This window comes from Anopheles funestus, chromosome 2RL (genome assembly GCF_943734845.2).
Source record: "Anopheles funestus chromosome 2RL, idAnoFuneDA-416_04, whole genome shotgun sequence".
Lineage (NCBI taxonomy): Eukaryota > Metazoa > Arthropoda > Insecta > Diptera > Culicidae > Anopheles > Anopheles funestus.
In genome coordinates this window covers 13,722,749-13,749,852 of record NC_064598.1, presented here as the reverse complement: position 1 = coordinate 13,749,852, position 27,104 = coordinate 13,722,749, and the positions used below count along the sequence as shown (strand labels likewise).

The 27,104-nt window shown below is 44.7% G+C and overlaps 2 protein-coding genes across 3 annotated transcripts; one reads left to right on the top strand and one right to left on the bottom strand.

Annotated features, from left to right (window-relative positions):
* The first annotated feature begins 583 nt into the window (after positions 1 to 583).
* LOC125765019 (REST corepressor 2) lies at positions 584 to 5,155 on the top strand. Of its 2 annotated transcripts, none has more exons than XM_049429855.1 (10): positions 584 to 1,012; positions 1,161 to 1,214; positions 1,455 to 1,589; positions 1,669 to 1,883; positions 1,960 to 2,124; positions 2,551 to 2,801; positions 3,491 to 3,761; positions 4,127 to 4,294; positions 4,477 to 4,836; positions 5,018 to 5,155. In XM_049429855.1, the coding sequence occupies exons 1-9, from the start codon at positions 862 to 864 to the stop codon at positions 4,825 to 4,827; spliced, it is 1,761 nt and encodes a 586-aa protein (XP_049285812.1). In that variant the 5' UTR covers positions 584 to 861; the 3' UTR covers positions 4,828 to 4,836; positions 5,018 to 5,155. The 2 variants fall into 2 exon arrangements, with proteins under 2 accessions (XP_049285812.1, XP_049285813.1); XM_049429856.1 differs by having other exon boundaries at positions 4,905 to 5,019.
* Positions 5,156 to 7,244: 2,089 nt separating this feature from the next.
* LOC125765096 (homeobox protein unc-42) lies at positions 7,245 to 24,588 on the bottom strand. Its single transcript, XM_049429971.1, has 6 exons — positions 22,911 to 24,588; positions 16,955 to 17,139; positions 16,724 to 16,831; positions 11,002 to 11,178; positions 10,661 to 10,766; positions 7,245 to 9,677 (listed from the first exon to the last, which is right to left on the bottom strand). The coding sequence occupies exons 1-6, from the start codon at positions 23,314 to 23,316 to the stop codon at positions 9,571 to 9,573; spliced, it is 1,089 nt and encodes a 362-aa protein (XP_049285928.1). The 5' UTR covers positions 23,317 to 24,588; the 3' UTR covers positions 7,245 to 9,570.
* Between the last annotated feature and the right edge of the window lie 2,516 nt (positions 24,589 to 27,104).

Here is a 27,104-nt window from a genome sequence, read left to right as displayed (position 1 = left end):
ACATAATATTCGGGCTCAAAACGAAATCGGATCAGAAGAAAATGCTAGCTGGGAAAAACAGCAAATTTGAAGTCTTTCGTTCTGAAGTCGTGTTTACACTGTACACGACTGAACGTCTATTGTGAATGAAAATGTTGATAATTGTCCTTTGCCAATGTTCAAATGTTTTGGACACTAGTTGTTTATAATGAAACAAGCACAATTTCTTGGAATTTACGTGTTCATCTATTATTTTTTTTTCTTTCTTTTCATTTAAAATCATCCACGGTTCCGAGAGGTGCCGAGGCGGAGAGAGCAAAAATGACACAACTGTGCAAACAAAACAGCTTGGCACCTCTCCAATAACATACTTCTGGACTACAAATTAACAAAGGTCGATTCATTAAACGTTTATAAAAATTTAAATGCAGTACGTATGAAAAAGTATGAAAGAGAACACAAGCATCACAAGCTTCAGTGTGATGTTTAAAGCGAGAGGGAAAGTCGTTAGCGTTGGCTGATTTGACATTCGACTGATGTGCGGATGCGTGGTCGAGCGGATCGAGCAGTTTCCAGTACAAAAGTACTCGAATTCAAGCGTCTTAAACTCGATTGTACGGTCGTGTGAAAAGTGCAGCTAGGCCAGAGAATTGTGGGTCGCAGTGTTTGTTCCGTTTGTTTGATATTTTCCTTCGCTAACCGATTGTTTCTCGCTCGCTTCGAAAAGGGAAAACCGTGGTTCCCTGTTCTGTCGGTGATTTTTCCACTGTAGTGTAAGTTTCTGTTGCGGGAGAAGGCAGAAAGTGCGCCTAGCAGCAGAATTAGTGAGTGAAGCACACCTGGTAGCCTGGAGTTCTCGCGTTGGATTCGAAGAGGGTGAAGATGGTTCTAGCGGAACGAACAACGGAAGGGGGCGTGCGGAACGGTAAGCGATCGCGCGGCCCAAGCCCTAACGGTCATGCGGGTGCCGGAGTGGTCACTACTTCCGGGACAGGCGGTGCTGCTACTGATTCCAGTTCGGACGACGAAAACTGTAAGTAACGACGACGTTTGTCATTCTCCTCGTGAGTGCCCTTCACGCAGCGTGAGGAAAGGGTCCTCGGACCAGTCCGCCGTGCGTTTTAATCCATCCTGAAACGGTCCTCACGCACAAACTGTGTTTCTTTCTTCCTTGACGGTAGCTCGCAAAAATGGCAACACTTCGAAGGCAACCAAAGCCAAAAGCGAATATGAAGGTAAGTTGCAACGATGCCGACGTACCCTGTACCGACTACAGGGTAGCGAGTGGTGAGGTCACAGGGCGTGCGGGTAAACGACTGTACGAAACGCAGGATTCGTCATGCGATTGTAGGCATTAAGTTTGGAACCCTGTGCACCCAGTGGCCACCGCGGTGTTTCGTAACAGGGGGGAAATTTGAATGTTCCGACATATTATTGACATTTCAATGCATTTCTCATCCCTCTGGTTTTTGCAGAGAAAATTCGAGTGGGCCGTGATTATCAAGCCGTGTGCCCGGAGCTTATTGCTCCGAATGAACGCAAACCGGAACAGTTGAACGATCGAGCGCTGCTAGTGTGGTCACCGACAAAGGAAATTCCCGATACCAAATGTAGGTGGTTGAGGCCACATCCCGGGTCCAGGATTTCGTTCGAATAATGTTGTCCCCTTTTTTAACTTAACTGCATTAGTGGAAGACTACATCACCGTTGCGAAAGAGAAGTACGGCTACAATGGCGAACAGGCACTCGGGATGCTGTTCTGGCACAAGCATGATTTGGAGCGCGCGGTCCTGGATCTGGCCAACTTCACGCCCTTCCCGGATGAGTGGTCCGCTGAGGATCGTGTGCTGTTTGAGCAGGCGTTTCAGTTCCATGGGAAAAGTTTCCATCGGATCCGGCAGATGGTGGGTAAAAGCGTCGCGGTTGCCGAAAAAACGGTCGTTGTAATGCCGTCTTTATTTCCATTGCACATTCAAATAGCTTCCCGATAAATCGATTGCAAGCTTAGTGAAATTTTACTACTCATGGAAAAAGACCCGCAGCAGAACGAGTGTGATGGATAGGCAGGAAAAAATTAAGAAGAACGATAGCTCGGAGAACGGAAGTGACCACGGAAGCAACGAAGAGTCGGACAATGAGGACAAGGTAAGTGCCTCCGCTTTGGAGCAAAATATTTGACCATAATTCGCACGGAAACATGCGCAATAACTTAACATATGTTTGTATTATGATCGATATGAAAAGAAAGCGAGCGAGAGAGAGAAAGAGAACGAGAGCGAGAGAACTGTAGCTGAAGGGATGCTAGGAAAGTGGGGGATTCTAATCTTTCCGTTTCGTAGGCACAAGGGATCGTGCCGATTTGTGTTGCACTGCAGCCAACTCTTGGGTTGATCTGATCGAATCGCCCCCGACACGGGATAGCTAAATTTAAACCGTATTTCGCTTTTTGTTGTCTTTTCCCATTCGTCCATCTGTGTCCATGTGTGTCCATCTGAAATCCGGCGGGGCGCTGATCGCTTGTTTGTTGCGTGCGCCGTGTGGCCCTGTGCGAAAAAAAATACCCCTCAATAGTCTACGACGAACAGCACGACCGCTGGATCGAACAGTGCCAGCGCTGGGAATAGCAACTCGAACGTTCCGAATAATGGGTCAGGTGGTAGTGGCAAAAACAATGAAGCCGAGAACGAAAGCAATGGCAGTTCCGGCGGCGGTGGGGCGACCAACGAGGGGTCACTCAATTGCACCGGATGTGGGGTGACGTGCAGCGAAGTGCATGCGTCATCTCAAGGAAAGCTCTGTGGCAGTTGCCACCATCACTGGAGGTACTGTTTATTTCTACATCTCAATCGTGTAAAGCATTACTTGTACAAATCCCACATTACTATCCTTGATTTTGTTTCTTTTTGCCCTATTCTTCATACGTCGTTTTGCAATAATACTACACCAAATCCCAACAGGTATTCTTATTTATGAGTGTGTTTGTTTTGTATGTGTGCTTGTATAGTCTTGTTTTGTTTTCCAAATGTGTCTTCATTATCTTGTTAACACAAACGCGCAACACCGTTTTTTACTATGCTAGAAAAGTTTTATTTTGCGTTTGTATTGGTCGATCATTTGCACGGATAATAAAAGAAGTGTAAATAAATAGGAGTAATATGTCTCCATGACAGACACACGCACACACACTCACGTATACGATTTATGTTGAGAGACCAATTATCGTAAAACACCACGATTTGGCAAGCACAGCATTATTTCAATTGTAACGAAAAGGCACGCCTTAGGTGATCCAATCCCCCCAAACGCGATCTTGCTTCATGATCTTACACAAATTATCTTCTTCACATTGTGAAATGTTGAACAGTATACTCCCAACCAAGATTTAGTGTATTATTGTAGAGTGACGTTAGTGTTGAGCTTTTACATTTTCCTTATGTTTCCCTCTAAATGATTACGGCTTATCGTTGCATTTCACTACGAGCCTTATTGATTCGCTTCCATCTCATGCTAGACGCACCGGTGTGCTACGCCCAACGACTGGCCCGTCCTTTATGAACAAACGCACAAGGGGTTCGAACATCCTGGGTAAAAGTGGCGATAGTCACAAGCGCCGACCGCCCAAAGGAATGTATATTAATCATGACGATATTGTGAAGTTAGCCAGTACTGCTCAGAACGGCGACGGCGGTATCGTTGGCACTGATGGCGGTTACAAAAAAGGCATGCAGAATAACGACTTGTTGGCCAGCATGGATCGGGAAATCGTTTCACTATTGACCCAAGTAAGCGTACCAAAAAAAAAGAGGATGGCTTATGTGAGCCGACGCACAAACGATACCATGCCCATGAACAGTGGAAATCATCCGCCAAAGTGTGTAAAAGCGATGTTGACTAAACCTTATTCTTAATTTGCAAAAAGGGAAGTTTGTTGTTCCCTGAGCTACTCCAATTATCTGTTTGTTAAAGAGTTCTATTGCGATCGCAAAATGTGCGAGTTAAAATGTAACGCGCTGTTCATACGCTTTGCCCGGATGCTATATTCCGCCGTGTCATTACATTGGTTTCGTTAGTGTGAATGCCTGCTTGCATAACCTACCATACAAAACTATTATCCGACCGTGTTTGTCTGTTCCCTGTTCCATCTCAGATTCAGAACAACAAACAAAAGGGCAGTGGATTCAAGCGCAAGATAGACGATGTGCTGGAGATACTAAAACCACCGGAAGTGAGTTCTGTCCGCTTGAACTCCCGTTGGAACAACGATGAGCTAATGCTAGCGGTGCAAGGTGTACGTATGTATGGGCGAGATTTTCAGGTAACGATCGAGAGTTTGGCTAAATAACTTACACAGCAATGGTTTCCCAGACGTATCTTTGATTCGTTCTCTTTTCTTTTTTTCTTCTTCTTTTTCTTGAATGGCTTTATACAAAACACAAAATCACCCGCTTGTCGTCATGTTTTTGGGTGATGTTTGGGTGTTACACCAACGTCTGCCAGGCCATTGCCGATACACTCGGCTCAAAAACTGAAACGCAAGTGCGCACTTTTTTCATGAACTATCGGCGCCGGTTTAATCTGGACGCCGTGCTGAAGGAATTTGAAGCCGCTAACTCGAAACAATCACAAGAAGTAACGGGATGCAATAGTCGATCTAGTACCGCGAAAGAATCGCTTGATCTTGCGAAAGCATCAGCTGAGATGGCATCGGAATCTGTTACTAGTGGAGGTACCGCAGCAATCGCCGGTGACGTCGAAAGTATCGAACCACCCAAAACCGATCGTTCAAGTGAAAAGGAAAAGCAGGAACCTTCCGTGGCAGGGGATGTTGAGATAATGGAGGTTAAGTGAACGAATAATGTAAGTCGACTGCTGTAGAGGGATTTTTGAAAGATTCACATGAATTCACAGAATGCATTCTCTCGTAGCTCGTTCTCCGTCTCTCAATTAAGCGAAGTGTGAGCCACTAAAAACACAAAAACACTACATGAAAATAGTAGCATATAATGTGCATGCCATCCTATGTGACCGATCCTTTCAGATTGACCTTGTCGACGACGACAACAACAGGGTAACAGCGACAGCGAATGGCAAATCAAAGGAATCAACCGAATCGGTAATGATAAGCAACAGTAACAACATGATCGATGACGACACATCGATCCACATCGAGTCCGTCTCCGTGACGTCGCTGTCAACGGCAAATACCCTAGACAGTGGTTTATCGATGGACGTTGATGAGGTGACGATCACGTCGGGCATCAAAAGTAATGATGCTGGCGACGCATCAAATACTGTCATTATTCAGTAGAGTTAGCTACCCTTGTTGGTCAATAGAGGAAGGGTACGGACAGAGTAAGGGGGAGAGACGGTAAAAGTGTACTACATTTTACAAAGCAAAGCACACCCTTTATCATTGATCTATACACATCTAAGAAATACGCGATAGTCCTGCCTGTACGATCGCGAAATGCATGCCGATGCTGGTGACCCGCAAAACAGAGCATATTGGAAACAGTAGAAGAGAAATATTAGTATCGTAGTTTGTAAGAATGTTAGATGGTACGATGAACGAAAACCGCGGATGTCAGTCTGCTAACCGACATGAAAGAGAGACCTAGGAAGAGAGAAAGGCAAAGTAGAACGAAGATATCCTGTTCACTTTCCACAAATCGGAAAGCAAAGCTTAGGTAGAATAAAAGCAATTTCTTATCATTATATTCCACATGCACTTAACTCTACTATACTATTCTGTATGAAATATGGATGTGAGGTTGCTTTTGTTCATTTTCTTTCTTTCTATCTTTCTTTCAACGGTCCGAGAAAGTAAATTCTAAAACAGACACAGTTGTGCGCAATATTCACTGTTAAACGCGTTTGCACACACACACACACGTGTTACACACAAATGTTCTTTTTGTTGAAATCTTTTGGTTAGTCAACAGAATGTTTGTGGTGGTAACACTAACTACTAGTGTTTCGGTGTAGTATTTTTTAAAAAATTATAAGTCTTAGAGCTTAATTCCGCAAAGATCAAAACTGTTCCATTTCCCTTATTTCCCTTAGGAAATATCCGTCCCTTTCGATTGGATACGGTTTTCTATTCGTTACTGTATGCCCTACTTTTTTGTACCTTAAACGTCGGGGAATACTGTTCACCAATTCGTCCTGCAAACATACTTTTATTTCGTGGTTGCAACTGGCGGAGGGAAAATGGAAATGGTTCTGTTAAGATGTGTAGTGGTGATCACCATTGTCACGATCAGCATCAACAATCGTTGCGTGAAAGCTGGTATGAATCATAAGTATGCCTTTTTAAGACTAGTGATCGATTAGTTTTGTCGAACGACGGCACTCGACCGGAACCGGTTTCGGACACTCCTACAGCAGGCCAAGGCCGCAAAGCGGTTGTGTACCGCTGGACAGTTAAGTAAGTAAGTAAGTATGTGCGATCATTTTATTGAACTCTCGGAGTCCTACGTTCGACTGCAACATATTCAGTACAGTAAGATGAAGATGGAACAAACACTCAATCCAAATCCTATACGGTGTAATACTGGCTGATTAGACATTTTTGTTTGTTAATGCAATTAAGAAGTAACGTCTTATCGCCGCAGTTGCTCTGCAAGTAACGATCGTCTTACATTGCATTGGGCCTAATCGGCTACTGCAAAAGTTGGCTTATTTTGTTATTCTTCATAAATACCCATACATATATACGTAGAGTTGCGCTATAACAAACGCCATCATATACATTCGTCCTGTGCAGGGCTAGTGCTAGGGAACAAAAACAAACTGGAAGACAGGAACAATATTGACACGATCAGAGTTTAAAGCGTCTTTCAGAAAGGTCCTCGATGGCTGATGTTTAGAAGTGAATGTATGACGATCGCTGAAGAGTTCTGAAATACATAAATTCAAGCTCATGGAAGTCCTTCGTTAACACGTTCACATAGCTTTCCGTTCTGTTGGCAATTGATCGCAACCAGCCGTGCGCTTTACGACGCACAGAAGGAATAAAAAAAACGTCACAAGGAACATAAAACATAGCGAAGAACGGGGACAGAAAAATCCATGTCGAGCGCCATGCATTTAATACCTCTCGTTTTCGTTAAAAGTGCAACAATTGCGTATTGAACTAGTTCAACAATGATGTTCGAACAGTATGTTAAAGACGAATCGAAGAAGAGTGCAAATACCTACTAAAGACACAGTGAGAAATAGTTCTTTTTTTACATCCTTTCTACAGTGAGGGAGAGACATGGAGTGAGTCAGTTGTAGCTACACAGTTGGCTTTCAGGCATAGCAATGTTGTGTTACAAGGATACGAACATATACACCCCCACAGTGGCAGAGGGACGACAAGAAGAGCAACAGGTTTAGAACGTTAAGAGGCAGGGACTGCGATTTTATAATGTTTCATCCGATTATGATTGCTATCGATTAATATTTAATTAAGCGAAAAACAAACGGTTTAGTGCAGAAAATAAAAATCAGTAACCAATTCAAAGTAATTCGCCGATTAATATAATTTCATGCTGGTAGTTTTTTTTTTGTCATTTGCATTGAACTGTCCGAAAATGAAACGTAAGAAACACATTGCTGTTTTCACACAATGTTTTGCTGGTAGCTTTTTTAGTTTTAAATTACATTATAGGTTATTTAAACATTGACAACAACATTCCTTCTTAAAGCTTTATTCGAATACTAGTAAATTATGCTTACCTTTAACTCGAATAGTAATTAAATGTTAGATTAATCACTACCGCTCTTCATGTCCGTGATACTGTTAAAGTGATTTTGTCTTGCGGTTTGCATACTTTACGCAAAACAGAAAAAAACAGTAGAAAACACAATCTTTTGCTTTTGACGGTTGTATTAATTTTAATGTATCTTATAATATTTACATCTACATAAAATTCAAACGCTTTCTGGATTGTTTTTTTGTTGTTACTGTCCCCACCTGGTTTAGCTGGTGGTGGTTTGTTTTGTTTATCGCATCCCGCGTTTCGCTCTCTCTAGCAGCAGTGTTATATAGCAGCAGCCCTGGTTTATAGTATTTCCTTTTGTATCCTTAATATTCCTTACTACTCGTATAGTGTTCTATGTACAAGATACAGTTGCAGTTGACGCTCCTAGAAAAGGGGGGGCACACTGGTGGCCAACCAACCAATCCGGGGCATAATTTTGGACGACATTGCCGTCGATCGGTCTGCTTTTTATTTTATCATAATTTTGTATTGTTTGCAGAGCGCCCCCCATCTGTGCTGTTTGTTGGCATTCGGTGCGTATACGTTAGCGTATACGCGTGTGCGAACGTGCGTTTTGCTGCATTGTTGTTTTTCGCTTGTTCACTTGTGTAAAATAAAATAATTTAGCTATGTTTTTTCTCATACTTTTTTAATCGAATGTTTAAATGTTTTGCCACATTCGGTACAAACTGGTACTTGGTGAAAGAAGGTTTATTGACTTGTTTTGCGCTTCCATTATAGAAAACCTTTTGCTAAATCTCTTCTTATTTCCAGCGTGTTTGTGTTTTTTTTTAATGTACGATTTGCTTATGTTAGAAAATGTCTACCTCGCTGTGTGAGGTACGGGAAGAGAAGGAAGTTAATGACTAGAGATTGGACACGGGATCATTTTACCACTTGCTATCTGTGCTGTCTCAAGGACGACAGTGTCTGTATCCGGCAAACGGATAAAGTTTTGATTTTCATTTGGAAACATTCTGCGTTAGTAGTAGCGATTTCTTTCTGTCCATTCCTCGCATCGATCCGGTACATCAGAGTTGGTTTTCCTCCCCCCCCCTTGCTTATCTGCTTTGGCCAGATCCCGATCAACGTAAATGCAATGAAACACAAATTATGGCGAATTTTATCTCACCCAACCGAACGGAAGCCGGGGATGAAATCGTCGCTTAAGATGGCACCGGGAATATGTTGCCGTGGTCGGGATGTTTTTTTTTTTTTGAAGCACATGAAGCACTTTTCGCCCCCTCAATTCCCACTCGCACCTGACGAAACACACCATCAGGGAAAAGGGGGAGCCTCTTTTTGTTGCACACAATAAATTAAATCAATTAGCATTTTCCGACCGGTCGGGACACTAAACGGTTTTCTGTTTCATTTTTTTTTTCGTCGTTTGTTTTTTAACAACATTGGCCAGAATGGTGGGGCTGGTGAAAAATCATCATCAATAACAATGGAACATAAAAGCGATCCTAAAAATAATGGCCATATCCTGGGCAGGGCTGACAAGAGGGCGTTCACGTATCGATGTGTGATGGGAGCAGCGATCGTAGAAAAAATGGGAATTTTCCCACAAAACGAGCCTGATGATGGTGGCCGGTGTGGTGGGGGGATGGATCGAGGATGGATGCTTTAACTGCATTGTTCGATGCACCACTGCTATCGGTTAAATGGTTTCCGCGCATTCAACCCAGATGGCAACCCGGTCCGGCATCCGTCGTTCCGTACATTTCGTCCTGTACGTTCCTGTTTGGCGTGTGTGCGTGTGAAGTGTGGCTCAATGTAGCGTGGAGCGCGGGACGTGGTTGTGTGCGCTACTATTTTGTATTCATTTGATCTACATTAATTATGTTTGGTATTGCAGCATCGGTGCGGACAGATTCGGATGATGGGAGCTGTTCATTCGCAGTGCCGATAAGCTTTTGTTGTACCATTCGTCCTCGGCAGTCATTCCTGGGCGAGATGGAAGAAATGAAAATGAAGAACAAAAAAAACGAGCGCATTGAATTATAACGTAAGTAAAGGCTACACAAAGCAGATATAATGCAAATGGCTTTATTTAAAAAAAAAAGAAGAAGGACGTTATAGCATTACATACAAAATGCCGAATTGTTGGCATCTGCAGTTCACACCGAAAGACAGACTGCACGTGTTGTGTTTTTCTTTTGAATTTCCTTATATTTCACCTTAAGTACTACCGGCATGCAAAAGAAAAATATCCAACGTCTTCAAGACACCGAGCAAAAGCATGTGGAGATAAGAAAGAAAAGAACCACCCAAGAAACATTATTGATCATTACCGCTTGGCGGAAATGACAAATTTTCCAAAGACGTGCCCGTACCCCCAACCCCCTCAGCATGTCAAAGATGATGATGGGTGTCCTGACGCCTTCCAAAACAGGCTCACTTCTGCACCGGAAGTTGACGTGCACTGGCTGGGTGGCACACTCACTGACAACCTGCCCAGATGCCTACACCACCCCCCCCCAATACCGCCCTTCCCACCTACCCCAATTTTGAGGTGAAAATAGCAAATTTCCTTCAAAGATGCAGGCTTTTCCGTTGATTCACCTGCTGAATGGTTTATGCCCCCCCCTATAGCCCGAAACGGGCGTGAGCATTTATTTATTTATATCAAAGAATGCCATGAACGAGCTGTCAGGAACGGTGTTGCCCATGGTTTGCTGCGAATCGTTTACGGCAAAGGCCATACACACTATTTCATGCTTCACCTAGCGCAAAGCGATCGTTGTGCTGCCCGGTTATTTGCCCACATTACAAACAGTGCCGTCAGTTTCCTATTTCAGTTTAGTGTTGTACTGCGCGTTTCGCGTACCGGCAACCTGTCACGCGTCTTCCGGTTGGGAAATGGGGATAGAGAAAGAGAGCAAAAGAAAAAAAAAACATCGACGTGCAGCACGGTCTGCCAAACTTACCCATGGAGTCCTGGCGAACGCCAACGGCACCCATATTGGAACCGTGCGTCATCGAGAACGGCTGCGTCATGCCCGGATAGGATGAGGCTCCCATTTGGAACAGGTCCTGATGGTTGATGGGAAGGCAAGAAAGCAGAAAAAAATGAACAAAACCGGAAGGGAGAACAGAAAAAATGGTAAAGTACAAATCAATACTCTCAATCCAGTATACTGTCATACACACAGCCACACACACACAGAACACAGAAAGTTGGTAGTTTCATAAGTGATGGGAAAATTGGAATGCAAGTGCGTTGCTGTGTGTGTGTGTTTGAGTTGTGATCGTGTTTTTTTATCCATACCTGGGGATACCGGTTGATTGAATTTGGATGTGGATACGGTTGATAACCTCTCGAAACGCTGTAGCCCTGGATGTTGCGCATCATGCCATTGCAGGACGGTATGACCGAGGGCGCGAGCGCCTTCTGTAGCTGTTTCTCCTGCTTTCGGTACTTTGCTCTTCGATTCTGAAACCAAACCTGCGGGAACGAAGGGGGATCATGATACCAAAAAAAAAAAGAAGGAAAAACATTTTCGTTAGCGAATAGACGAAACGTTAAAAGCTACGGTTAGTGGATCTATTAGCATAGTTATTGAGGTATTTTAAGTGAGGTTATGAAACGACCATCAATCTAATGGAATTTTACAGAAGACTCAAGTTCTGGTGCACACAGTATTTACAATTTTTTGAACGCAAAATCACGTAATTATTTGCAATTAAGTTTCTCCGAAAACTAAAGCGAAGAAGTTGATAAAATGGCGGACCCAATCGTTTCGCCTGGTTTAATGTCGACCATCATGGTGAATCGTTCACCCGTCGAAAGTAGAATTCTACAGCAACAACACTGTACAGTGGAGGGTTGTTATTGAAACGACCCTTATTTCTCATCGCTTCAACCCCACGTCCGTACGGGTGTTTTCGGTTCTTCCCCTTCCTATCTTGCGGTGCGAATTTGTGCACGTGGCTAAGCATGTGTAAGTGCGAGAATGCCCAGTGCCTGTGCACCGTTTTCTTCTCCAGCTCTATATCCATCTGAGTGTGCGCTGGTAGCATGGTGTCATGGCATCCTGCGATTTCGAAATTGGAATGTTTACTTGTACAGAGTTTTAACAATGTTCCAATACTTGTATACAACGGGAAATATGGCCGGTTCTTTCCGGGTGTATTGTAAATGAAACGAAGTAATAAAACGGTATGCAAAATGGGAGCAATTCTACGCAAAGTAGCAGGAAATCTATGGAACGGTTGAGCGAGTTAATATTGTGCATCTTGAGGGGCAGACTCCAGCATCCAGGTCTAAAGATACTGAGACTGTGTTACCTTGAAGAAATAGCAGTTCACTTCGAGCAGAAGTGAAAGATTGCTTCAAGACATCAGTGATGTTGCGAAAACGATACGATGCTGTCGATGGGAACGCTGTTGCTCTCCTTCATGGTGACGTTATCCTTATTTCATTTATTTATTTTTTTGGTATTTTGTATTTTTACCCGAAAAAGCCGTAAAGTAAAAAGGTACTACGAGCGCATTGCGAAGAAAGTCATTTTTCTGTCGTGTACACCATGCTGGATAACGATAGGTCCTCCAGTTCGCGTATCCAGCGATGGTTTGATGGCCATGGTGCGAGATGCTGTCTTCTATTTAAATTAAATGTGTATACCGCTATTCGAAATCATCAGCCCCTCTCCACTGCCGACTCACCGAACCGACTTCCATTACGCCCACTCCGTTCTTACCAATCCCGTCAGCTCATCTCGGCCTCGTTCGCCGACTCCATCCTACAACCGTTTCGAAGACGCGCGAAATAGACGAGGGCAAAGTTTTGCCAGTGCCTTTTAGCGTCTTCAGCATGCTTCTTCACGATATGGCATGCGGCTAGGCTAGCAGGGAGATGGGACACGTACGCACACACAGTGTCTCCCTTATCTTATCTGGTCGTTTCCTTAGGTTATGTTGCACGACTGTGCGAACCGACTGTTCGAAGCCCGTATTCGTTGGTTAGTTCCGCCATTTTCCTTTCACCACACACACACACAAGCACGCACACACACACACACATAGAGTGTATGGCTTCTGTCTCCAGGTCAAGGATAGGAAACGCGCGCAGGTGGAGGAAACCATGTGAGAAGAAGCAGTTCGTGTTTGGGGTGGTGGACGACTCGAAATTGAACTCGTAAATAAACTACGCGGGAAGGAAACATTGAAACAGTGGACGTGGAAAAGTGTCCTCGAGGGAGTGCGCGAAGGATGCCACGCTCGTGTCTTATGGCTTTGGGCCCTTTACGGTTTAGCTAGGGGTTTTTAAGGGCCCGGGACCAATGGTGGTTGGCACGGAAGGGACCAGAAAGGCGACGGCTAAGAAGCGAAGACCTGTCGGAAACGGAATGTTGTGGATGCGAAACGGAGAATAGCGCCCGGGATGCGGGCAGCGTAATGGAGGAATTTCCAAGAAGGCGGAGTAATTGAATTAAGGATCCATTTGATGTTGTAGATTACACACTAACAGCAAACGGGAATGCCGCGTACACTGGTTCCCTCGCTCTCTCGCCCTTTCCTTCCTCCTCCACAATCTTCTGCTCCGTAGGTAATTTTGCTTGGCACTGTTCCTTTTCGGCCGAAACGCTGCTATACGGGGTTTCTTTCGCTTTCGGGCTTTAGCTCGGGCATCCCTTTATCATCCGTCACCGCTCGACTCGACATGGGAGGTAAAGTTGCCCTTAGCCATGGGGCCACCCTTCGAACGATGTCCTTAAGATGAAGATGATGACGACGGCGCCGACGACGACGACGATGGCAACGATGATGATGCTTTGATGGGTTCGAAGTTTTACCAGTTTAGAGAACCAGGACGGAAAGGTTTTCTTGTATTACTTTAAACTTCAACGCTGTTCGCTCCAGTGAGCGTTTCGCAGAAATGTATTTTTGAGATTGGGTTGCCTTTTGCGCATTAGCCGTTTGTTGGCTTCTTTTTTTTGTTGCTTTGGGCGTGTGTGAGTTTTGTGCAAAACCTTCACTGAAATGGCAAACATTGAGCGTTTCGAAAGCTGGAGGCACACGGGGAGTTGGAAAAGTTTTGTCAGCGAGAAAGAAAGCGAAAAAGAATCTCGAAGCTCGTGTCTAAAGCACACGTCAGGACGCTAAGACACGGAATATTTATGGTGAAATACATTTGCCCATCTTCCCACATTGCTTCTTTAGTATTTTTTTGTTATTATCTTAAAGATTTGATTAATATTGCTTGTTTGTAAAATTTAATATATACCAGTCTAAATCTTGGAAGGATAGACCACTTTTCTTCAAAAATAGAGGAAAGTAATTTCGCCGTAATAATACCCAGATAATCCTAATCATTATTTAAACTCAGAATTAAGCGGGCTGAATTGTATTTTGCTCAAAAATGTCAATTGCAGCAATTATTGACCAAATTTTCTTCGTCTAAATGCGACATCTTTAGTTAAATTATCTTTTGTGAGGTGTACATACCATCTAGAGGACGGCAATTCTTTGTTGCATAATTACGCTTCAACTAATAAATTGGAACAAGGATAATAAAACACGAGAGTCGTTGCACGGTGTGGTGAAGCATCATCGAACCGTATGCTAATGTGCTGTGTGGCAAAGAAAAACCATAAATTTGATGCACAATAAGAGCACACCGGGGTTGGGAAAATATCTTTCTGATTAGACCGATAAGGGCAGAATGGGAAGTGCGGGTTGGGTTCCGGAACAGATTCGATGCCTAAGCATGAACATCATACGTGCGCCTGATGTTGACGATGCTACTGCTGCTGATGAGTGTTTGTGTGTCGGCCGTTCGTCAACTTCCAGTTGGCGAACCTTTCATGTCGATCAATCAGGCTTGGATAAACAGGGGGTCTCTGCTGCTTGCCAGTCACGATTTTCGGGACGGTTCGCCAGAAAAGACATTTCCAGCCATAACAATCTACCTTTCGGCCTATCTGTGGCGCGATCTGTTAATATGCGACGAGTTAGTTTGGCTAGCTTTATTGGCTATCCCCATCCAGGTACCGCGGTACCTGTTTCTCTGCACTCTTGTGTCCGAGCGGAATGTATCCGGAAGCATTGATTATTTTGTTGTACATCGACGACGAAATAGCTCCGAAAACAATGGTGTCTCTGCTGCCGGTCACCCCGGTGGAGATGGTTGGTAGCTGTTCGACAAACAAAATAATTGCACCGGTATGGTCCTTTTCATGTGAATGCATGAAAGGAGCTAGAATACAATAATAATAAATTCACAACGTAGCACCATAGCACCCGATAGACGACGGGTGTCCCAATGGCCGAAAAGGTTTGGCTTTGGTGAAAATTGTTTTTCATCTTTGTTCAACTAGCCCCCGGGGGGTTCGGATCGTGATAAGGACGTATCAGAGCGTATCAATCCATCGGTGCAAGGATGTCCTTTATGTTTTTTTGTTGTTGTGAGTTTCTTCCCGTACGTCCCCGTGCTCCCCTTCAACCCGATGGGAAGCTTGAGAGATGATTGGAGTTTGAGCATCGAAAACGAATTCAGAGGAAGCGATAGAAAAATTGATCGGTGCAAAAAAGCAAATGTTCGAGCACACTCAAGGATCGCTCTAGGCATGGTAACGCGTTAGGATGTGCCTACACCAGGATCAAACGCACACGACGCTCCGATGCAGCCGGCAGACACGCATTGCACGGCACACGGGAATGCCTTTGTACGGTGATACCACTCATTGTGAAACGGAGTTTGCTTTTTCGGCCTAACAGAACCGGGAAGCATTAGTCCGCAAACGATTGCGCCACGTACACGTACGGAAAGAGTACACGGTCAGAGGTTGGGCTCATAAGGTGTGGAAGGTGTGTGTCGCGCATACAGCTCGAATATCTTCATTGAATTATTGATGCAATCAATAAGTATTATTTCGTCATTTGAGCATCGCAGCGGCTAGTCGTGACTAAATTTTCCGCGTAAAACCCGAGCTGGAACTGTATTCGGTCCAGCCGGTAAGCTTTTGGGTAAGTTTGATTGGATCGTATCTGGGGGCTTTGAATGGATAGAGCTTTTTGTGCAGGAAACACTTTTCTCGAGGTAAAGGTTATTATTATTTTTCCCCTGAAATGTCGTTTCCATCGTGACTTAACTCTGGCAACATTTGAGACAAATCTAAATCGTTAAATTATGTGATTTAGGTGAACAAAAGTTGCTAAAACTGCTGGTTATTCCTGCCCTAGTATCCTTGATAAGTGTTCTTCAAGTTATAGTAGAGAAAAAAGCTAACATTGGTGAGCTTTAATTTCACCTCACAGCAAACCCAATTTATTGCACCCCAAAAATTTGTTTATTACATTTCATGTATTACTATGTACCTCTCCATTTGTCAACTCAATCGAATGTGTACCGAAGCACGTGTACTGAAATTTCGATATTTTCTTCACGGCTTCAACCTACCAAACGTGGCAACGTGGAACGAAAGGCAATATTCTAATACCACCCCTAACGTTGATCGTGAATATTAATCATCCCGCCAAACGACGACCGGACTACTACTACTACTACTACCACTACTACGGGCACAAGAATCCGAACGCCGCGCCGCCATTGCAAAACAAAGCTGATCGCGAAGGCAATAAAAATAGAAGGAAGTAAACGTTGAAAGTAGAACGACGTGCAAATTAGCATAATAGATGGCACCGTAATTCCGGTTCCTTGCTTCCACGTTTACACCCTTCGTTCGTCGCCCAGTTTTTGCATTGCATTGCTTCTTTACTGCATTGCCTTTTGTGTTCGCGGCGCCGTGTAACGCCATGTGTCGGTACGCCCGATGTCTTCGATTGTTGCCGTCAAGTTTGAATGAAAATGTCAATTTTCACTTTCGCCAATTAGCATACCAAATTGTGCGCTGAGCCTAAGCATGTTAGTTGTATGTATGTGTGCGGAATTCCGCTTGTCGGTTAGAAAAAAAAAATCGACACTTCCGCGAGTTGGGTCCGTCTGTCAGATACGGTTTATACGGTTTACTTGACAGCTTGGTACTAACCTGTATCCTGGCTTCGTTCAGCTTAGTGGTTCGTGCTAGTTCCTCCCTGCAGTAGATATCCGGATAGTGTGATTTCGCAAAGGCCGCCTCTAATTCTGCTAATTGTTCCTGTGGGAGCACCAACCGTACAGTGAGAGAGAGAGAGAGAAAAAAATGGACAGGAATTAGTATCGGATGCACTAGGACAGCAAAGCAGGACACGGCCGGGGCTCACGTGTGCCATCTACTCACCTGAGTGAAGGTAGTTCGGTGTCGCCTTCGGGCCGGTGTCGGGCAGGATGCTGTGGTAGGCGTGTGGCCAGCATGCTGAGGCAACCCCGAGATGCCACTTCCGGGCGACGAAATGCCACCCGGCACCGAGGAACCGAGTGGGCCACTGTTGGGTTCGGGTTTTAGTTTTTTAAATGCACCTTCCGCTGATATGATCCCATCCGATGTGTAGTGGTAAAATGTAAAGGAAATTATCAGATTTAGAATGCATTTCAATTTTTGGTTCTAAACACGTTAAAGGGAAGGGTCTTCGCATCATGATTCCGTCGGTACACAGATGCACTGATACAGGGACATCATCGCTCGGGGGGTGATATTCTGTTGCAGATAAGTGGAACGTTAAGTGAAAAGCAAAACGGGAAAAGGGAAACGAAAAGGGAAAGGGAAGAGTCAAGTGTATTTTCTATTTGCAAACCCACAGGACACCACTTGCGTTGCATTTCCCCCAATTCGGGCAGGAACCGGGTCGCTGTAGCAAACCTTAAACTTGTCATCAAGATCAGAAGGGCTTTACTCAACGAGGTACGGGAAATGGATTAATAATAGAGGTACCATATGTATCATAAATAATAAATGAATATCTGGTCCATTCGTCGTGCTGGGCGAAGCAACATTGCCGCTGTAGAGTAGGATCTGATGGAGATGTTTGGTCGATAAGATAGTGATTTAAAAAATTGACAGTGAAACTCTCCAATGGTATCACTTTTCAATTGCAACAATAGTTTCAGGTTGTATACAGGCCACGACACAGCCCATAATTAGCCCGTATAGTTGCGTCTGCTTACGGAACACAATGTTGCCGCTTATTATAACCATCTCCTATATTATCGATCCATGAAGCTACACCTAAACGATCCACGTACCTTCGATTATTCTAATTAGCATTGGTTTAGTGGAACAACAGCAACAACAAAAAAGTTTACTGGCGATTAATAGTTTGCCAAACCACCCGCGCGTCTCGTCACCAGCGGTTGTCACAATTTGATTAGAGGCATCTGGCGAGTAGTACTGTCCCTGTGCAAAAGGACACTCGGTGGCAGGCCGGAACGAAGGCAGAGTTAAACGTTCTGACCAGCATCATGTACAAAACCACACGAACACTATCGCAGCACCATAATCACTAAACAGCAACAAAAAAAAACGGCCACTAAACACTCAGTGACGTCAGTGACGTAGTGACGGGTGTGAAAAACAATACACTCTGGCACAAGGTAACCGTGAAAATACGGGCAGGATCGGCGTTTAGTTTAGCGGTGAAGTTCACCACGATCGACAATTCACACATACGGCACACACACACACGCGCATACACACATACGCACACTCACGTAGCCACTCGACGAAATCGAGCCATATAATGAGCCAATAAATTGGTGGTATCCATTTAAATAATACTAATTAATAAATTGATTGTAATTAAATTGATAATTATAGAGCCGATAATTACAAAGTAATGGGCTAAACCTAAATTCAATACCGTGATCGCTGTGCTCGTGACACTACCATATGCACACACAACCACACAAACCTATCTACATGCACATAAGGAAGGAGGTTTTCAATTTGTCGTTGATAGTCATCGACAGAGAATATCGATTGTACAGAGATGTCTCGTAGGACATTGTTGTACAGCATCATAAAAAGGGTGCGATTTTTAAGCTTACTTTTTTGTTGTAAATGATGAACGTTTTAACCCTTTAAATCTCGTAGTAGCATTCTGGCAGAGGGCAACCGCAACTTGATAAGCTGTCTCAAGCGATGGAGGACAATCGATACAAGAGTTAGTGGCCACATCAAAGGGAGTTTTTTTTATAAGAGAATAAACACTTTCAAATTTGCTCGGTGTCTGGTACGAGTAGAGATTTGTTTATCTAATCGTCAATAAATTTTTAATAGGTCTCTTAAAATAACGAAAAGGGCATCATATGGTGTAATTTTATCACTCAAATTGTCTATCCGTGACACTTTGTTATGCGAATTGTATACTTTAAGGCAAGTGTTTGATTATGGCTATATGCCATTACTGAAGTCGATATTTTTATACTAACACATAATAGAAAATGACATGACTTGCCTGAGTTCTTGCATCTATTGCTGTATATTTTCACCATAAATAATCGCACTCTTTCGAGAGCCGACATTCGCCTAAATGGCATAATATCTTGCCAATATTATAGAAGTGATGAAGTTCAATAAAAATAATGCTACAAAATTACAGCATCTCTCCCAAAATCATACACTTAAATACGTTATGTGATTAAAGCACTTTACCTATCAGTTTCTAACTAGGCATGGCATAATCACCTAACCATAGCACAGGCTTGAAAGCGTTTAAAAGTCAACGAGTAACTAGTTCATGCATTCGGAAAACCTCATAACAAGACCCGTTCTCTACCCACAGGTCCAAAATAAAACACATCCAACGTATTTTCCGCTGTGCGGCTGTGCCCTGGCTGCTCTAAAATCAGTTTGCTCATTAGCAGATGTTGGCCGACCTGGCCGGCTGGTCGTTCCACCTTTAACGATTCGTTGTTGGCATTCGACTTTCACACACAGCGTACGCCCGTGTGTGTGTGTATGTGCTTCGGAAAGTAGAACTGTTTTGCAAGGAATGGATGAGTAACGGATGTGACCAGAAGAGGCGATGCTCAAAACGAGGCCTTTCATTGCCCGGCCCTGGACGAAAGGCTTTTTAGTATGCAAATGGTATAATTCCATGATGGAAATGAATAAATTATTTCGCAATGTCTACTACATCCACCCCAAAAGGCACGGTTGTTGGTGGATTGGTTGGTTGGTACAAAGCCATCTTGTGATGGCTGGCGCTAAAAACTGCTCCCGGTTCATGTTGTCGAGCGTCGCACGCCTTGGATCAACGGGATGAGCGTACGATCGTGATGGCGACAGGCGCCGATCATGAGAGGATATCACTCAAATGTTGGTATGCTGGTTGAAATGGTTGGGTGACAATGAAAAGTGGGCGATGTTTGGACGTACGCCAATTGTACGCTGAGGATCCTGTCTGTCAGCCTGAGCTGACATGAGCCTTGTAAATCAACGTTCTGGTGTCCAACGGCAATGTCCACAACGTGTCCACGGAAGGTGAAAAGATTCGCTGCATCATCATCACAAGTGCTGTGATGATGATGTTCCCATCAACAACGTCATCACGCTTAATGATGATAGATGCGCATAATTGTGCTGTTGCTTTCTTGCATGCATTTCCACGGTTGGAATGTAAATCATCAACCATAGCTACGTAAAGTTGTGACCGGACGGTGAAAGAGAATATGTGCCATCTCGCACCTTTTCACCTGATCGTTTATTACCTGAAGATATTTTAAAGGATATTTGCTCTAAAGCCTTAGATTGTCATTAGCAAAATTGCCCTGCAGGTTTGGACATCCTTTTCACTTGCACGGCAAGAAAGACGAATTTTAATCGGATCCGATGGTCAGTGGGAAGGAATCATCCGATAGTGTCGTCGTCTGGCAGGCACAAGGGACGGTATCATTCGCAGTCACTGGCGCATTAACATAATTTACAAAAATAAATAATTCATTAATAACCGTTGTTGGTTTCGCGAATCACGCGCCGTCGCCCACGTTCGCGTCCCAAGAAGACCCCGGAGGCCAGAGGACTCCAGGTCAACTCCCGGCTGGTGCCGCTGAGCTTGAGTTGAGTTACCCGTCTCAATGGTAGGAAGGAAAAGCGATTAATTAGTTAAATGACACCCACGTTTACCTTTAATTAGCCCATCTACATAATTGATACTGTGCCCGAACAACGATGGTACCGTTTTTGTGCAGAATTTCCCAGGAAGAGCAGTTTTAATCCTCAAGAAGATACTGCCAATAGTGGAGCTAAGTATAGACGGACAGGAACTTCCTGGTGGAAGGGTTTGCGGTTAGCATGCTTTGGCAATTGGATAGACGATTTTGGTCAGAAAGATGCGCTAATCAAGCCACAGACCGATAAGTACTTGTCTTCTTGTCGAGCGGAACATGCACTCAATCTATTGCCGACTCGGCGCGGGCTGTATCTTTCATCCTTTGATCGAAATCCTATTTAGTGCCTACCCTCACCATCATCCTGCTGCATCGGTGCACATCGTGTAGCATCATCACTAAAAGCCTGTCACGCTGGGCTCTAATTCTACACCAACCATATGGCCAGGTCCGGTACTAAAACCCCCGGATCCGGATCTCTGAAGGTATCCCTTCGTACGCGCGTGATCGTCCGGTGTCCCATTCATTCATGGAAGAAAGCAACAATAATGAAGTGCAGCTTACGACAAGTATGTATGTCAACACCTTTTGATTGCTCTCTAATTCCCCCTTTGACTATTACTTTATTTGATGCACTCGGGCATGGACCCTCTCCGAGATTGACAGTTCCCTATTCCCTCTTTTGCATGGTGCTCTTTACATTCATCACATAAAGCCTCTAAAAGGGCGAAAGAAAGAAAAAATGGTGCGCCGCAAAAAAAAGTATAATAATGGGAAATCAGGAGGGTTCGATTGCGGGCACACAGCAGCCCTGCCGTGTTATAGCAACAGGATCTGTACAAAAAGTGAAGTTCTAGTTTCCTCCTGCCGACGGTTCCGTCAATCGTGCTACGGCGGAAACACTCAATTGCTTTGTAATCAGCGTGTGTACTTTGGTGAATTTTTCGGCTTTTCAATGCTAATGACTGCTCCGGAACGACAATCACCTACGGCCGTTTGCAATTGCAGTCAGCTTGGTAGGCATTGCCAATCCCTGGCCTCACAGTTTGTCCAATTCATGGGTGAAGTGTGAAGCTTAAACGGGTAACATTTGTTCCGGTGTCCTCTTACCAGAAATGTAACCATTTGTTTGCACTCGTCTGTACCATTCCTCCCGCTCTGTGTCCCTTCGAACACTACGGTCCCATTTAGCCTAGGGGATGTCCTTACAGTCCTCGGGATTGTGAGTAATGCTTTGCATAGGCGAAGCATTCAACCTGTTATTATAATTGTCATCATTATAGTTCTATATTGGTGGTCACGGTAAGGTGGTATACGAGGGTGTAATAAGTTCATCGCACATCGATAGGTGTTTACCAGATCCAAGATTACATCCTGGTACGATGGTTCCGTTTTTGGGGTGAAAGTCAACGTTAAGTTGACGAAAAATATTTATTTTATGGATTGAACAGTCACTACGAGCCATTGGTTTCGGTACACACGGCCAAAGGTAACACAGTAAATAAACATTCAATACTTTGAGGTAGACTATCGATTCCTGAGGAGAGAAACGACGAAATAATTTGATGAGATATTATTAATTATTCTCATTATGGATCGGACATCCTGTATGCAGCTGTCAACAAGACAATTACAATGGAACATCCAACAAACCATCAGCGACTCAATTCGTACCGACGGCATCATGAGGTCTTTGTTAAAATCCCGTCGGAAGGCAAAGATTTCCCAGCTGCCAAAAAAGCATCCAAACAAACCACAATATCTCACGTGGAGTGCGATTTCTAACCCATTCCAATCGTGCGAGTAATTATATCGCCAGTTACCCGGCCATTGAATGACCACCGACGGACTTTCTTTTCACCCGTAAAAAGACATCAAATCACGGTGAGGCGTAAGCCACCAACAAAACATCACCGGTTGAATCCTCAACAATCCCATTAGAAAGCTATTTTTGGCCATTTAGCGTCGTACAATAATGGATGGATTATCCGAATGGTGTACGTTCCCTTCCCGTGTTAATCCAGGCCACGTGCGGGCTTTTAAAGGTGCCATCGGCTCGTGTCGGCACCCTGGAGTTGTGCCGTCGGTCAAAACATGCTGCGGTTACCGACGGAACATCTGCGAAGTTGGAGTGGGAAAGGAATCTGTTTGCGGCAGCGCAGGATCTAGCGTCGCCTTTGACATCTTACCCGTTACGGAACCATTGTCCGACAGTCGATTCGGAGGTGTGTGAGCTGGCGTGTGATGGTGGTGATGATCACTGATCGGCGTCCCGGCTAACCCTCCGTACAGGGCACTGAAGTCTTCCGGTGTGCTGCTACACTTCCGATGCTGGCCTATTGATTTGTCCCCGTTCGCACCCGTCGGTCCACCGATACCACCCCGGCCGTGGTCCTGTGAACCTAGCCCAAGCAGTCGGTTCTCGTGTGAAGCGATCCCCATCAACCGGTTGTCCTGCAGGGACATGAACTTACTATCCTGGCCAGCGTTGTGCTGGGACAGGTTGCCCCCGTGTGCGAGGGCCGCATGATCATCGAGCAGACCCTGCTGCAGTCCGAGCAGTCCGCCGACCAGATTTGGCCGCAGATCGTCCATCAGCTTCGACTGACTGCAGGAACCGGTGGAGGTGTTAAAGTTCAGCTGACGGCTGAAGATGGCCGGAAATATGTTGAACTGCTGCGAGTCCGATACAGCCGCACTGGTCGGACTGAGCCCTAGCGGTGCACCGTTTGTCACTCCGTCCGGTGTTCCGGCTACACCGACGCCACCCCCGATACAACCAAGACCACCTACGCTCCCCGGCAAGCTGCTGGTTCCTCCTAGAACACCGCCGACGGGGCCGGTTCCGGCGCAGTTGGTTTTGAACTCCACCGTGGGGCCGTGGCTGTCTTGGCAGCGGGTGTGGCCGGCGTTGGACAGCGACGACGGTTCGGCGTGTTCGGCATTCACCACCGGCGCAGGCAGGCAGCAGTAATCCGTCGGCAGATACAGCTTGAAATACCGGAGATACGGCGAAACTTCGGGAACTAACGCACGCACACACTAAGCGAATTGACTCAGCCGACTCGGAACTCGGAACTAGAATTGTACATTACCGCGAGACATATCGTTTCTTTGACGTAGTGGGATGACGAAGGATGCACACATTTCCATTCCCATTTGGGCGATTAACTTCTGTACAAATTAGAGGGCTCTTTTACTGGCCTTAGTATCACTGCTTTACGTCAATTCATTGGACTAATTTAGAAGAATACTGTAAGCACAACACATGCGTTCATTCCTTACGAATGATATTTGTAAATCCTTATTCCGGTTAGACAACTACAACTCGCGATCCAGACACTACAACTCACGAAACGAATATTTGAGGATTTTGAATACCCAACCGAACAATTCGAGATTTGACTTCGAGAAAGTGACTCTTCGTCTATGATTTTCTTTAATCTTCTACTTTCACAGTTGTTCTTCGGTCGTTTAAAAGAAATACATTACACAACCTCTTTCTAATCACGTTTTAAGGGTATCGTTTTTTTTCTTCAAAACATCAAGAAGTGAGGCATTTGAGCTTCTCAGCGACATTGCTTCCTTCAAAAAACACACAACTTCACCGTAATGGGGTGGTGGTTCTATTATTACACTTATTATCACGTTCTTATCATCTTCCTACCTGTGAAGACCATTCTATCCACTAGCACTGCATCGCAACCTACTTCACGTGATGCTCACTTTCGCTAGTCCAGGCCTAGTACGCGTTCGTTCTAGTTGTCGGTGTTGGTCGCGCTTGTCCTCCTGGTTAGCGGCACAGTGCATCAGCCTGTTCGGACTGTGAAATGGAAATGCTCGAAAGTAACAAAATTAATATCATCTGATGTCCCCTCGCGACGGTACCGGATCGCTGGCCCGACGGGTTCGATATGCTCCGAGTACCTCGCCATCCCGTCCCGTTCCGTCAGTCGTCACGATTGTGTGTACGGGCGCGCGAAATACCGTACCAAGGTCCTTTTCGCGCGAGCATAGCTGGTTGGATTTGGTACCGCAAAAGGGGAAGGGATCCGGTGCTGGTCAATAGGACGAACGGTGGGACGATTCTATCAACTGTGCAATTTCACGGTACTTCGGTGGGTTGCGAGGGTGTGTGTGTGTGTCTGTGCTAGCGATAGGAGCAGTGTTGCCAAAAAAAGGAATCTCTTGCGGAAGGGATGAAATTAGGGTGCGTGTACGCTATTCAAAGCGGGGGTGAATGTGATGGCCAAAGAATGCAGCACGAGCGAGAGAACCTGTCAATGCGAAACAACCATTTTCCAAGGGGAACCTCACGCAAAAGCGAGCGAGAGAATAGAACCTCGTTTCATTTTTTGAACGGAACTGTGCGCATGTCCGGTGGGTCTATTGTTCGTATAGAGAGCGTATACACCCGCCCGGCAGCAGGATTAAGCAGGACAACCACACAACCACCGGGAAGATCCTTTTCGTAGATGATGTGGCCAAAAAAAATGGACCAATCATTTCGAGCTAATGTTTTCGGTGCACGTTTCTACGGCAACGCCATGGCTTGATGGTGGCTGAACAGGGATAACTAGCGTGCCAACGGAGCGATAATGTCGGTGTGTCCTTTTTGTTGCTGTTGTTGTGTCCCTTCATCCCGTTCACGTGCGTACCATTGTGTGGGTGATGTGCGTACGTAACGGCACGTGAAGTTGTGTTGGTTGGGGAACGCTGCCTACGTGCGGCAACCATGCGCCATTGTGGGTCACGTTGATGCGGCGCGGGGGGTTGAGCGATGGTTTGAAACGGGAACAGGGAGCAGCTACAAAATGGTTGTCCATACTGCCCCACGGGCAAGGCTTCACAGGATGATGGAGAGCGGGACAGAAGGGATGGGAATGGGGGCAGTTAGTGGGATGAAGTTTGGTAGTTTCATTTTATCGTATACCTTTTTTTTGCCTCCATCGCTACCATGGACGAGAGGATGTCTTTGTTTTGGAGCGGAGATCTGGAGATATACCTTTCATACTTTGGTGCCCCGGCAGTCGGCCATCTGGCCATCTGGGAATCGAGCTGCTGGGTGGCTGAAGTTGATTGGAAAAGAACAACATTCCGGGGATTGTTTCGGTGAGTTGTGTTTTTTTTTGTTTCATTGTTGTGTTTGGCTTTATTTACTCTTACTTCGGGGGTTTTCTTGTGTCTGTACGCGAGAAGGACGGATGGCCAGATACTTGATAGAGTATGCTTTTTTTCTTCTTCGATGTTTGAATGTATTTAAATAAATTCAAAAAACAAATTCTTGACAGCAGCAGGTTTTTGATACTGACCGTGATAATGGAAGACTTGTGCTTGGTGTTGCAAGGAATGAAAAATCACACGGTTGTAGCCGAAAAGAAAACCAAAAAACCAGAGTAAAATTTCTTCAAACTTCTGCTATACCTTTCCCTTGCTAGTCTTTTGCTAGACTGTTGCAATAACTGATTTGACTTTAAAAAGAAAAAGATTTTTATCAGCATAAAACCGATTTCCCGTTTTTTTTCTCCCTCCCCCCCGATGTTTCGAATTACACGATAAACGGCAATCGATTGATCCCGGATTGTCATCCGATCTGTTTTCGCTTTAAAGCTATCGGCAGCGGGTGGATGACATTTGTGGAAATAAAGTTTAGCAAATGTAATTATGTTCGCCATACTACTACCGTTGCAGCCGAATAGGCAGCAGCAGCAGCAGGACAAATAGTGGGTAGAGCACGCCGGACTGTTTGACTATCGGAGTCGAATCTTGTCCCAACCTGACCAGAGCAAATCAATTTATCAATGATATCACGATCCGGCGAGGGAACCACTCGTCGGTAAATGTGATGAATTTGGACGGAAAGAGCTGCTTTAATCCTGAATGGAGAAAGATTTTGTGACCAGCGGTGAAGTATGTTTCGAGTTTGAAAATTTAATATAAAATTACTACGAAGTAGTATCAGCTTTTTTATTTCTAGAAAAAAACCCCTCTTGAGAACATTCTAATCATGTGTGAATTGATTCCATTTGAAACCCGATGGTATGAAAATAATTCTTTCCCTAATTAGGGGGCGTTATCCTAGAGGGCCCACGTAATAACACGTGCACTCACTTACTGTGTCACAATATTTACACTTCCGGTCGGTTCCGTTCTCGCTAATTATCGTGAGCACCACGTTTTAGTAAGGTCAACCCCCGTTCCCGATGATTGGCACCGAAGGGTGGAGTAGATTTCATGGAGGATGTTTTTTTTAAATGTCAGAACTTAATAATACACAGCGTCCTTGGACTCGTCAAAATGGCCACATACGGCGAAAATAAGCTTTATAATTTTTTTTACTACCAACAACATCGACACACCTTCCTTTCGTTTGTTTGTCCTCA

What these genes read in the sequence shown, in the direction of transcription:
- LOC125765096 (XM_049429971.1), bottom strand. Translation starts at nt 23,316, where the DNA reads ATGGACGATCTGCGGCCAAATCTGGTCGGCGGACTGCTCGGACTGCAG. An exon ending in TGAACGAAGCCAGGATACAG is followed by an intron (nt 11,179 to 16,723) that starts GTTAGTACCAAG and finishes TCGTTCCCGCAG; the next exon opens with GTTTGGTTTCAGAATCGAAG. An exon ending in CAATCAACCGGTATCCCCAG is followed by an intron (nt 10,767 to 11,001) that starts GTATGGATAAAA and finishes ATCAACCATCAG; the next exon opens with GACCTGTTCCAAATGGGAGC.
- LOC125765019 (XM_049429855.1), top strand. Translation starts at nt 862, where the DNA reads ATGGTTCTAGCGGAACGAACAACGGAAGGGGGCGTGCGGAACGGTAAG. An exon ending in CAGTTCGGACGACGAAAACT is followed by an intron (nt 1,013 to 1,160) that starts GTAAGTAACGAC and finishes CCTTGACGGTAG; the next exon opens with CTCGCAAAAATGGCAACACT. An exon ending in AGCCAAAAGCGAATATGAAG is followed by an intron (nt 1,215 to 1,454) that starts GTAAGTTGCAAC and finishes TGGTTTTTGCAG; the next exon opens with AGAAAATTCGAGTGGGCCGT.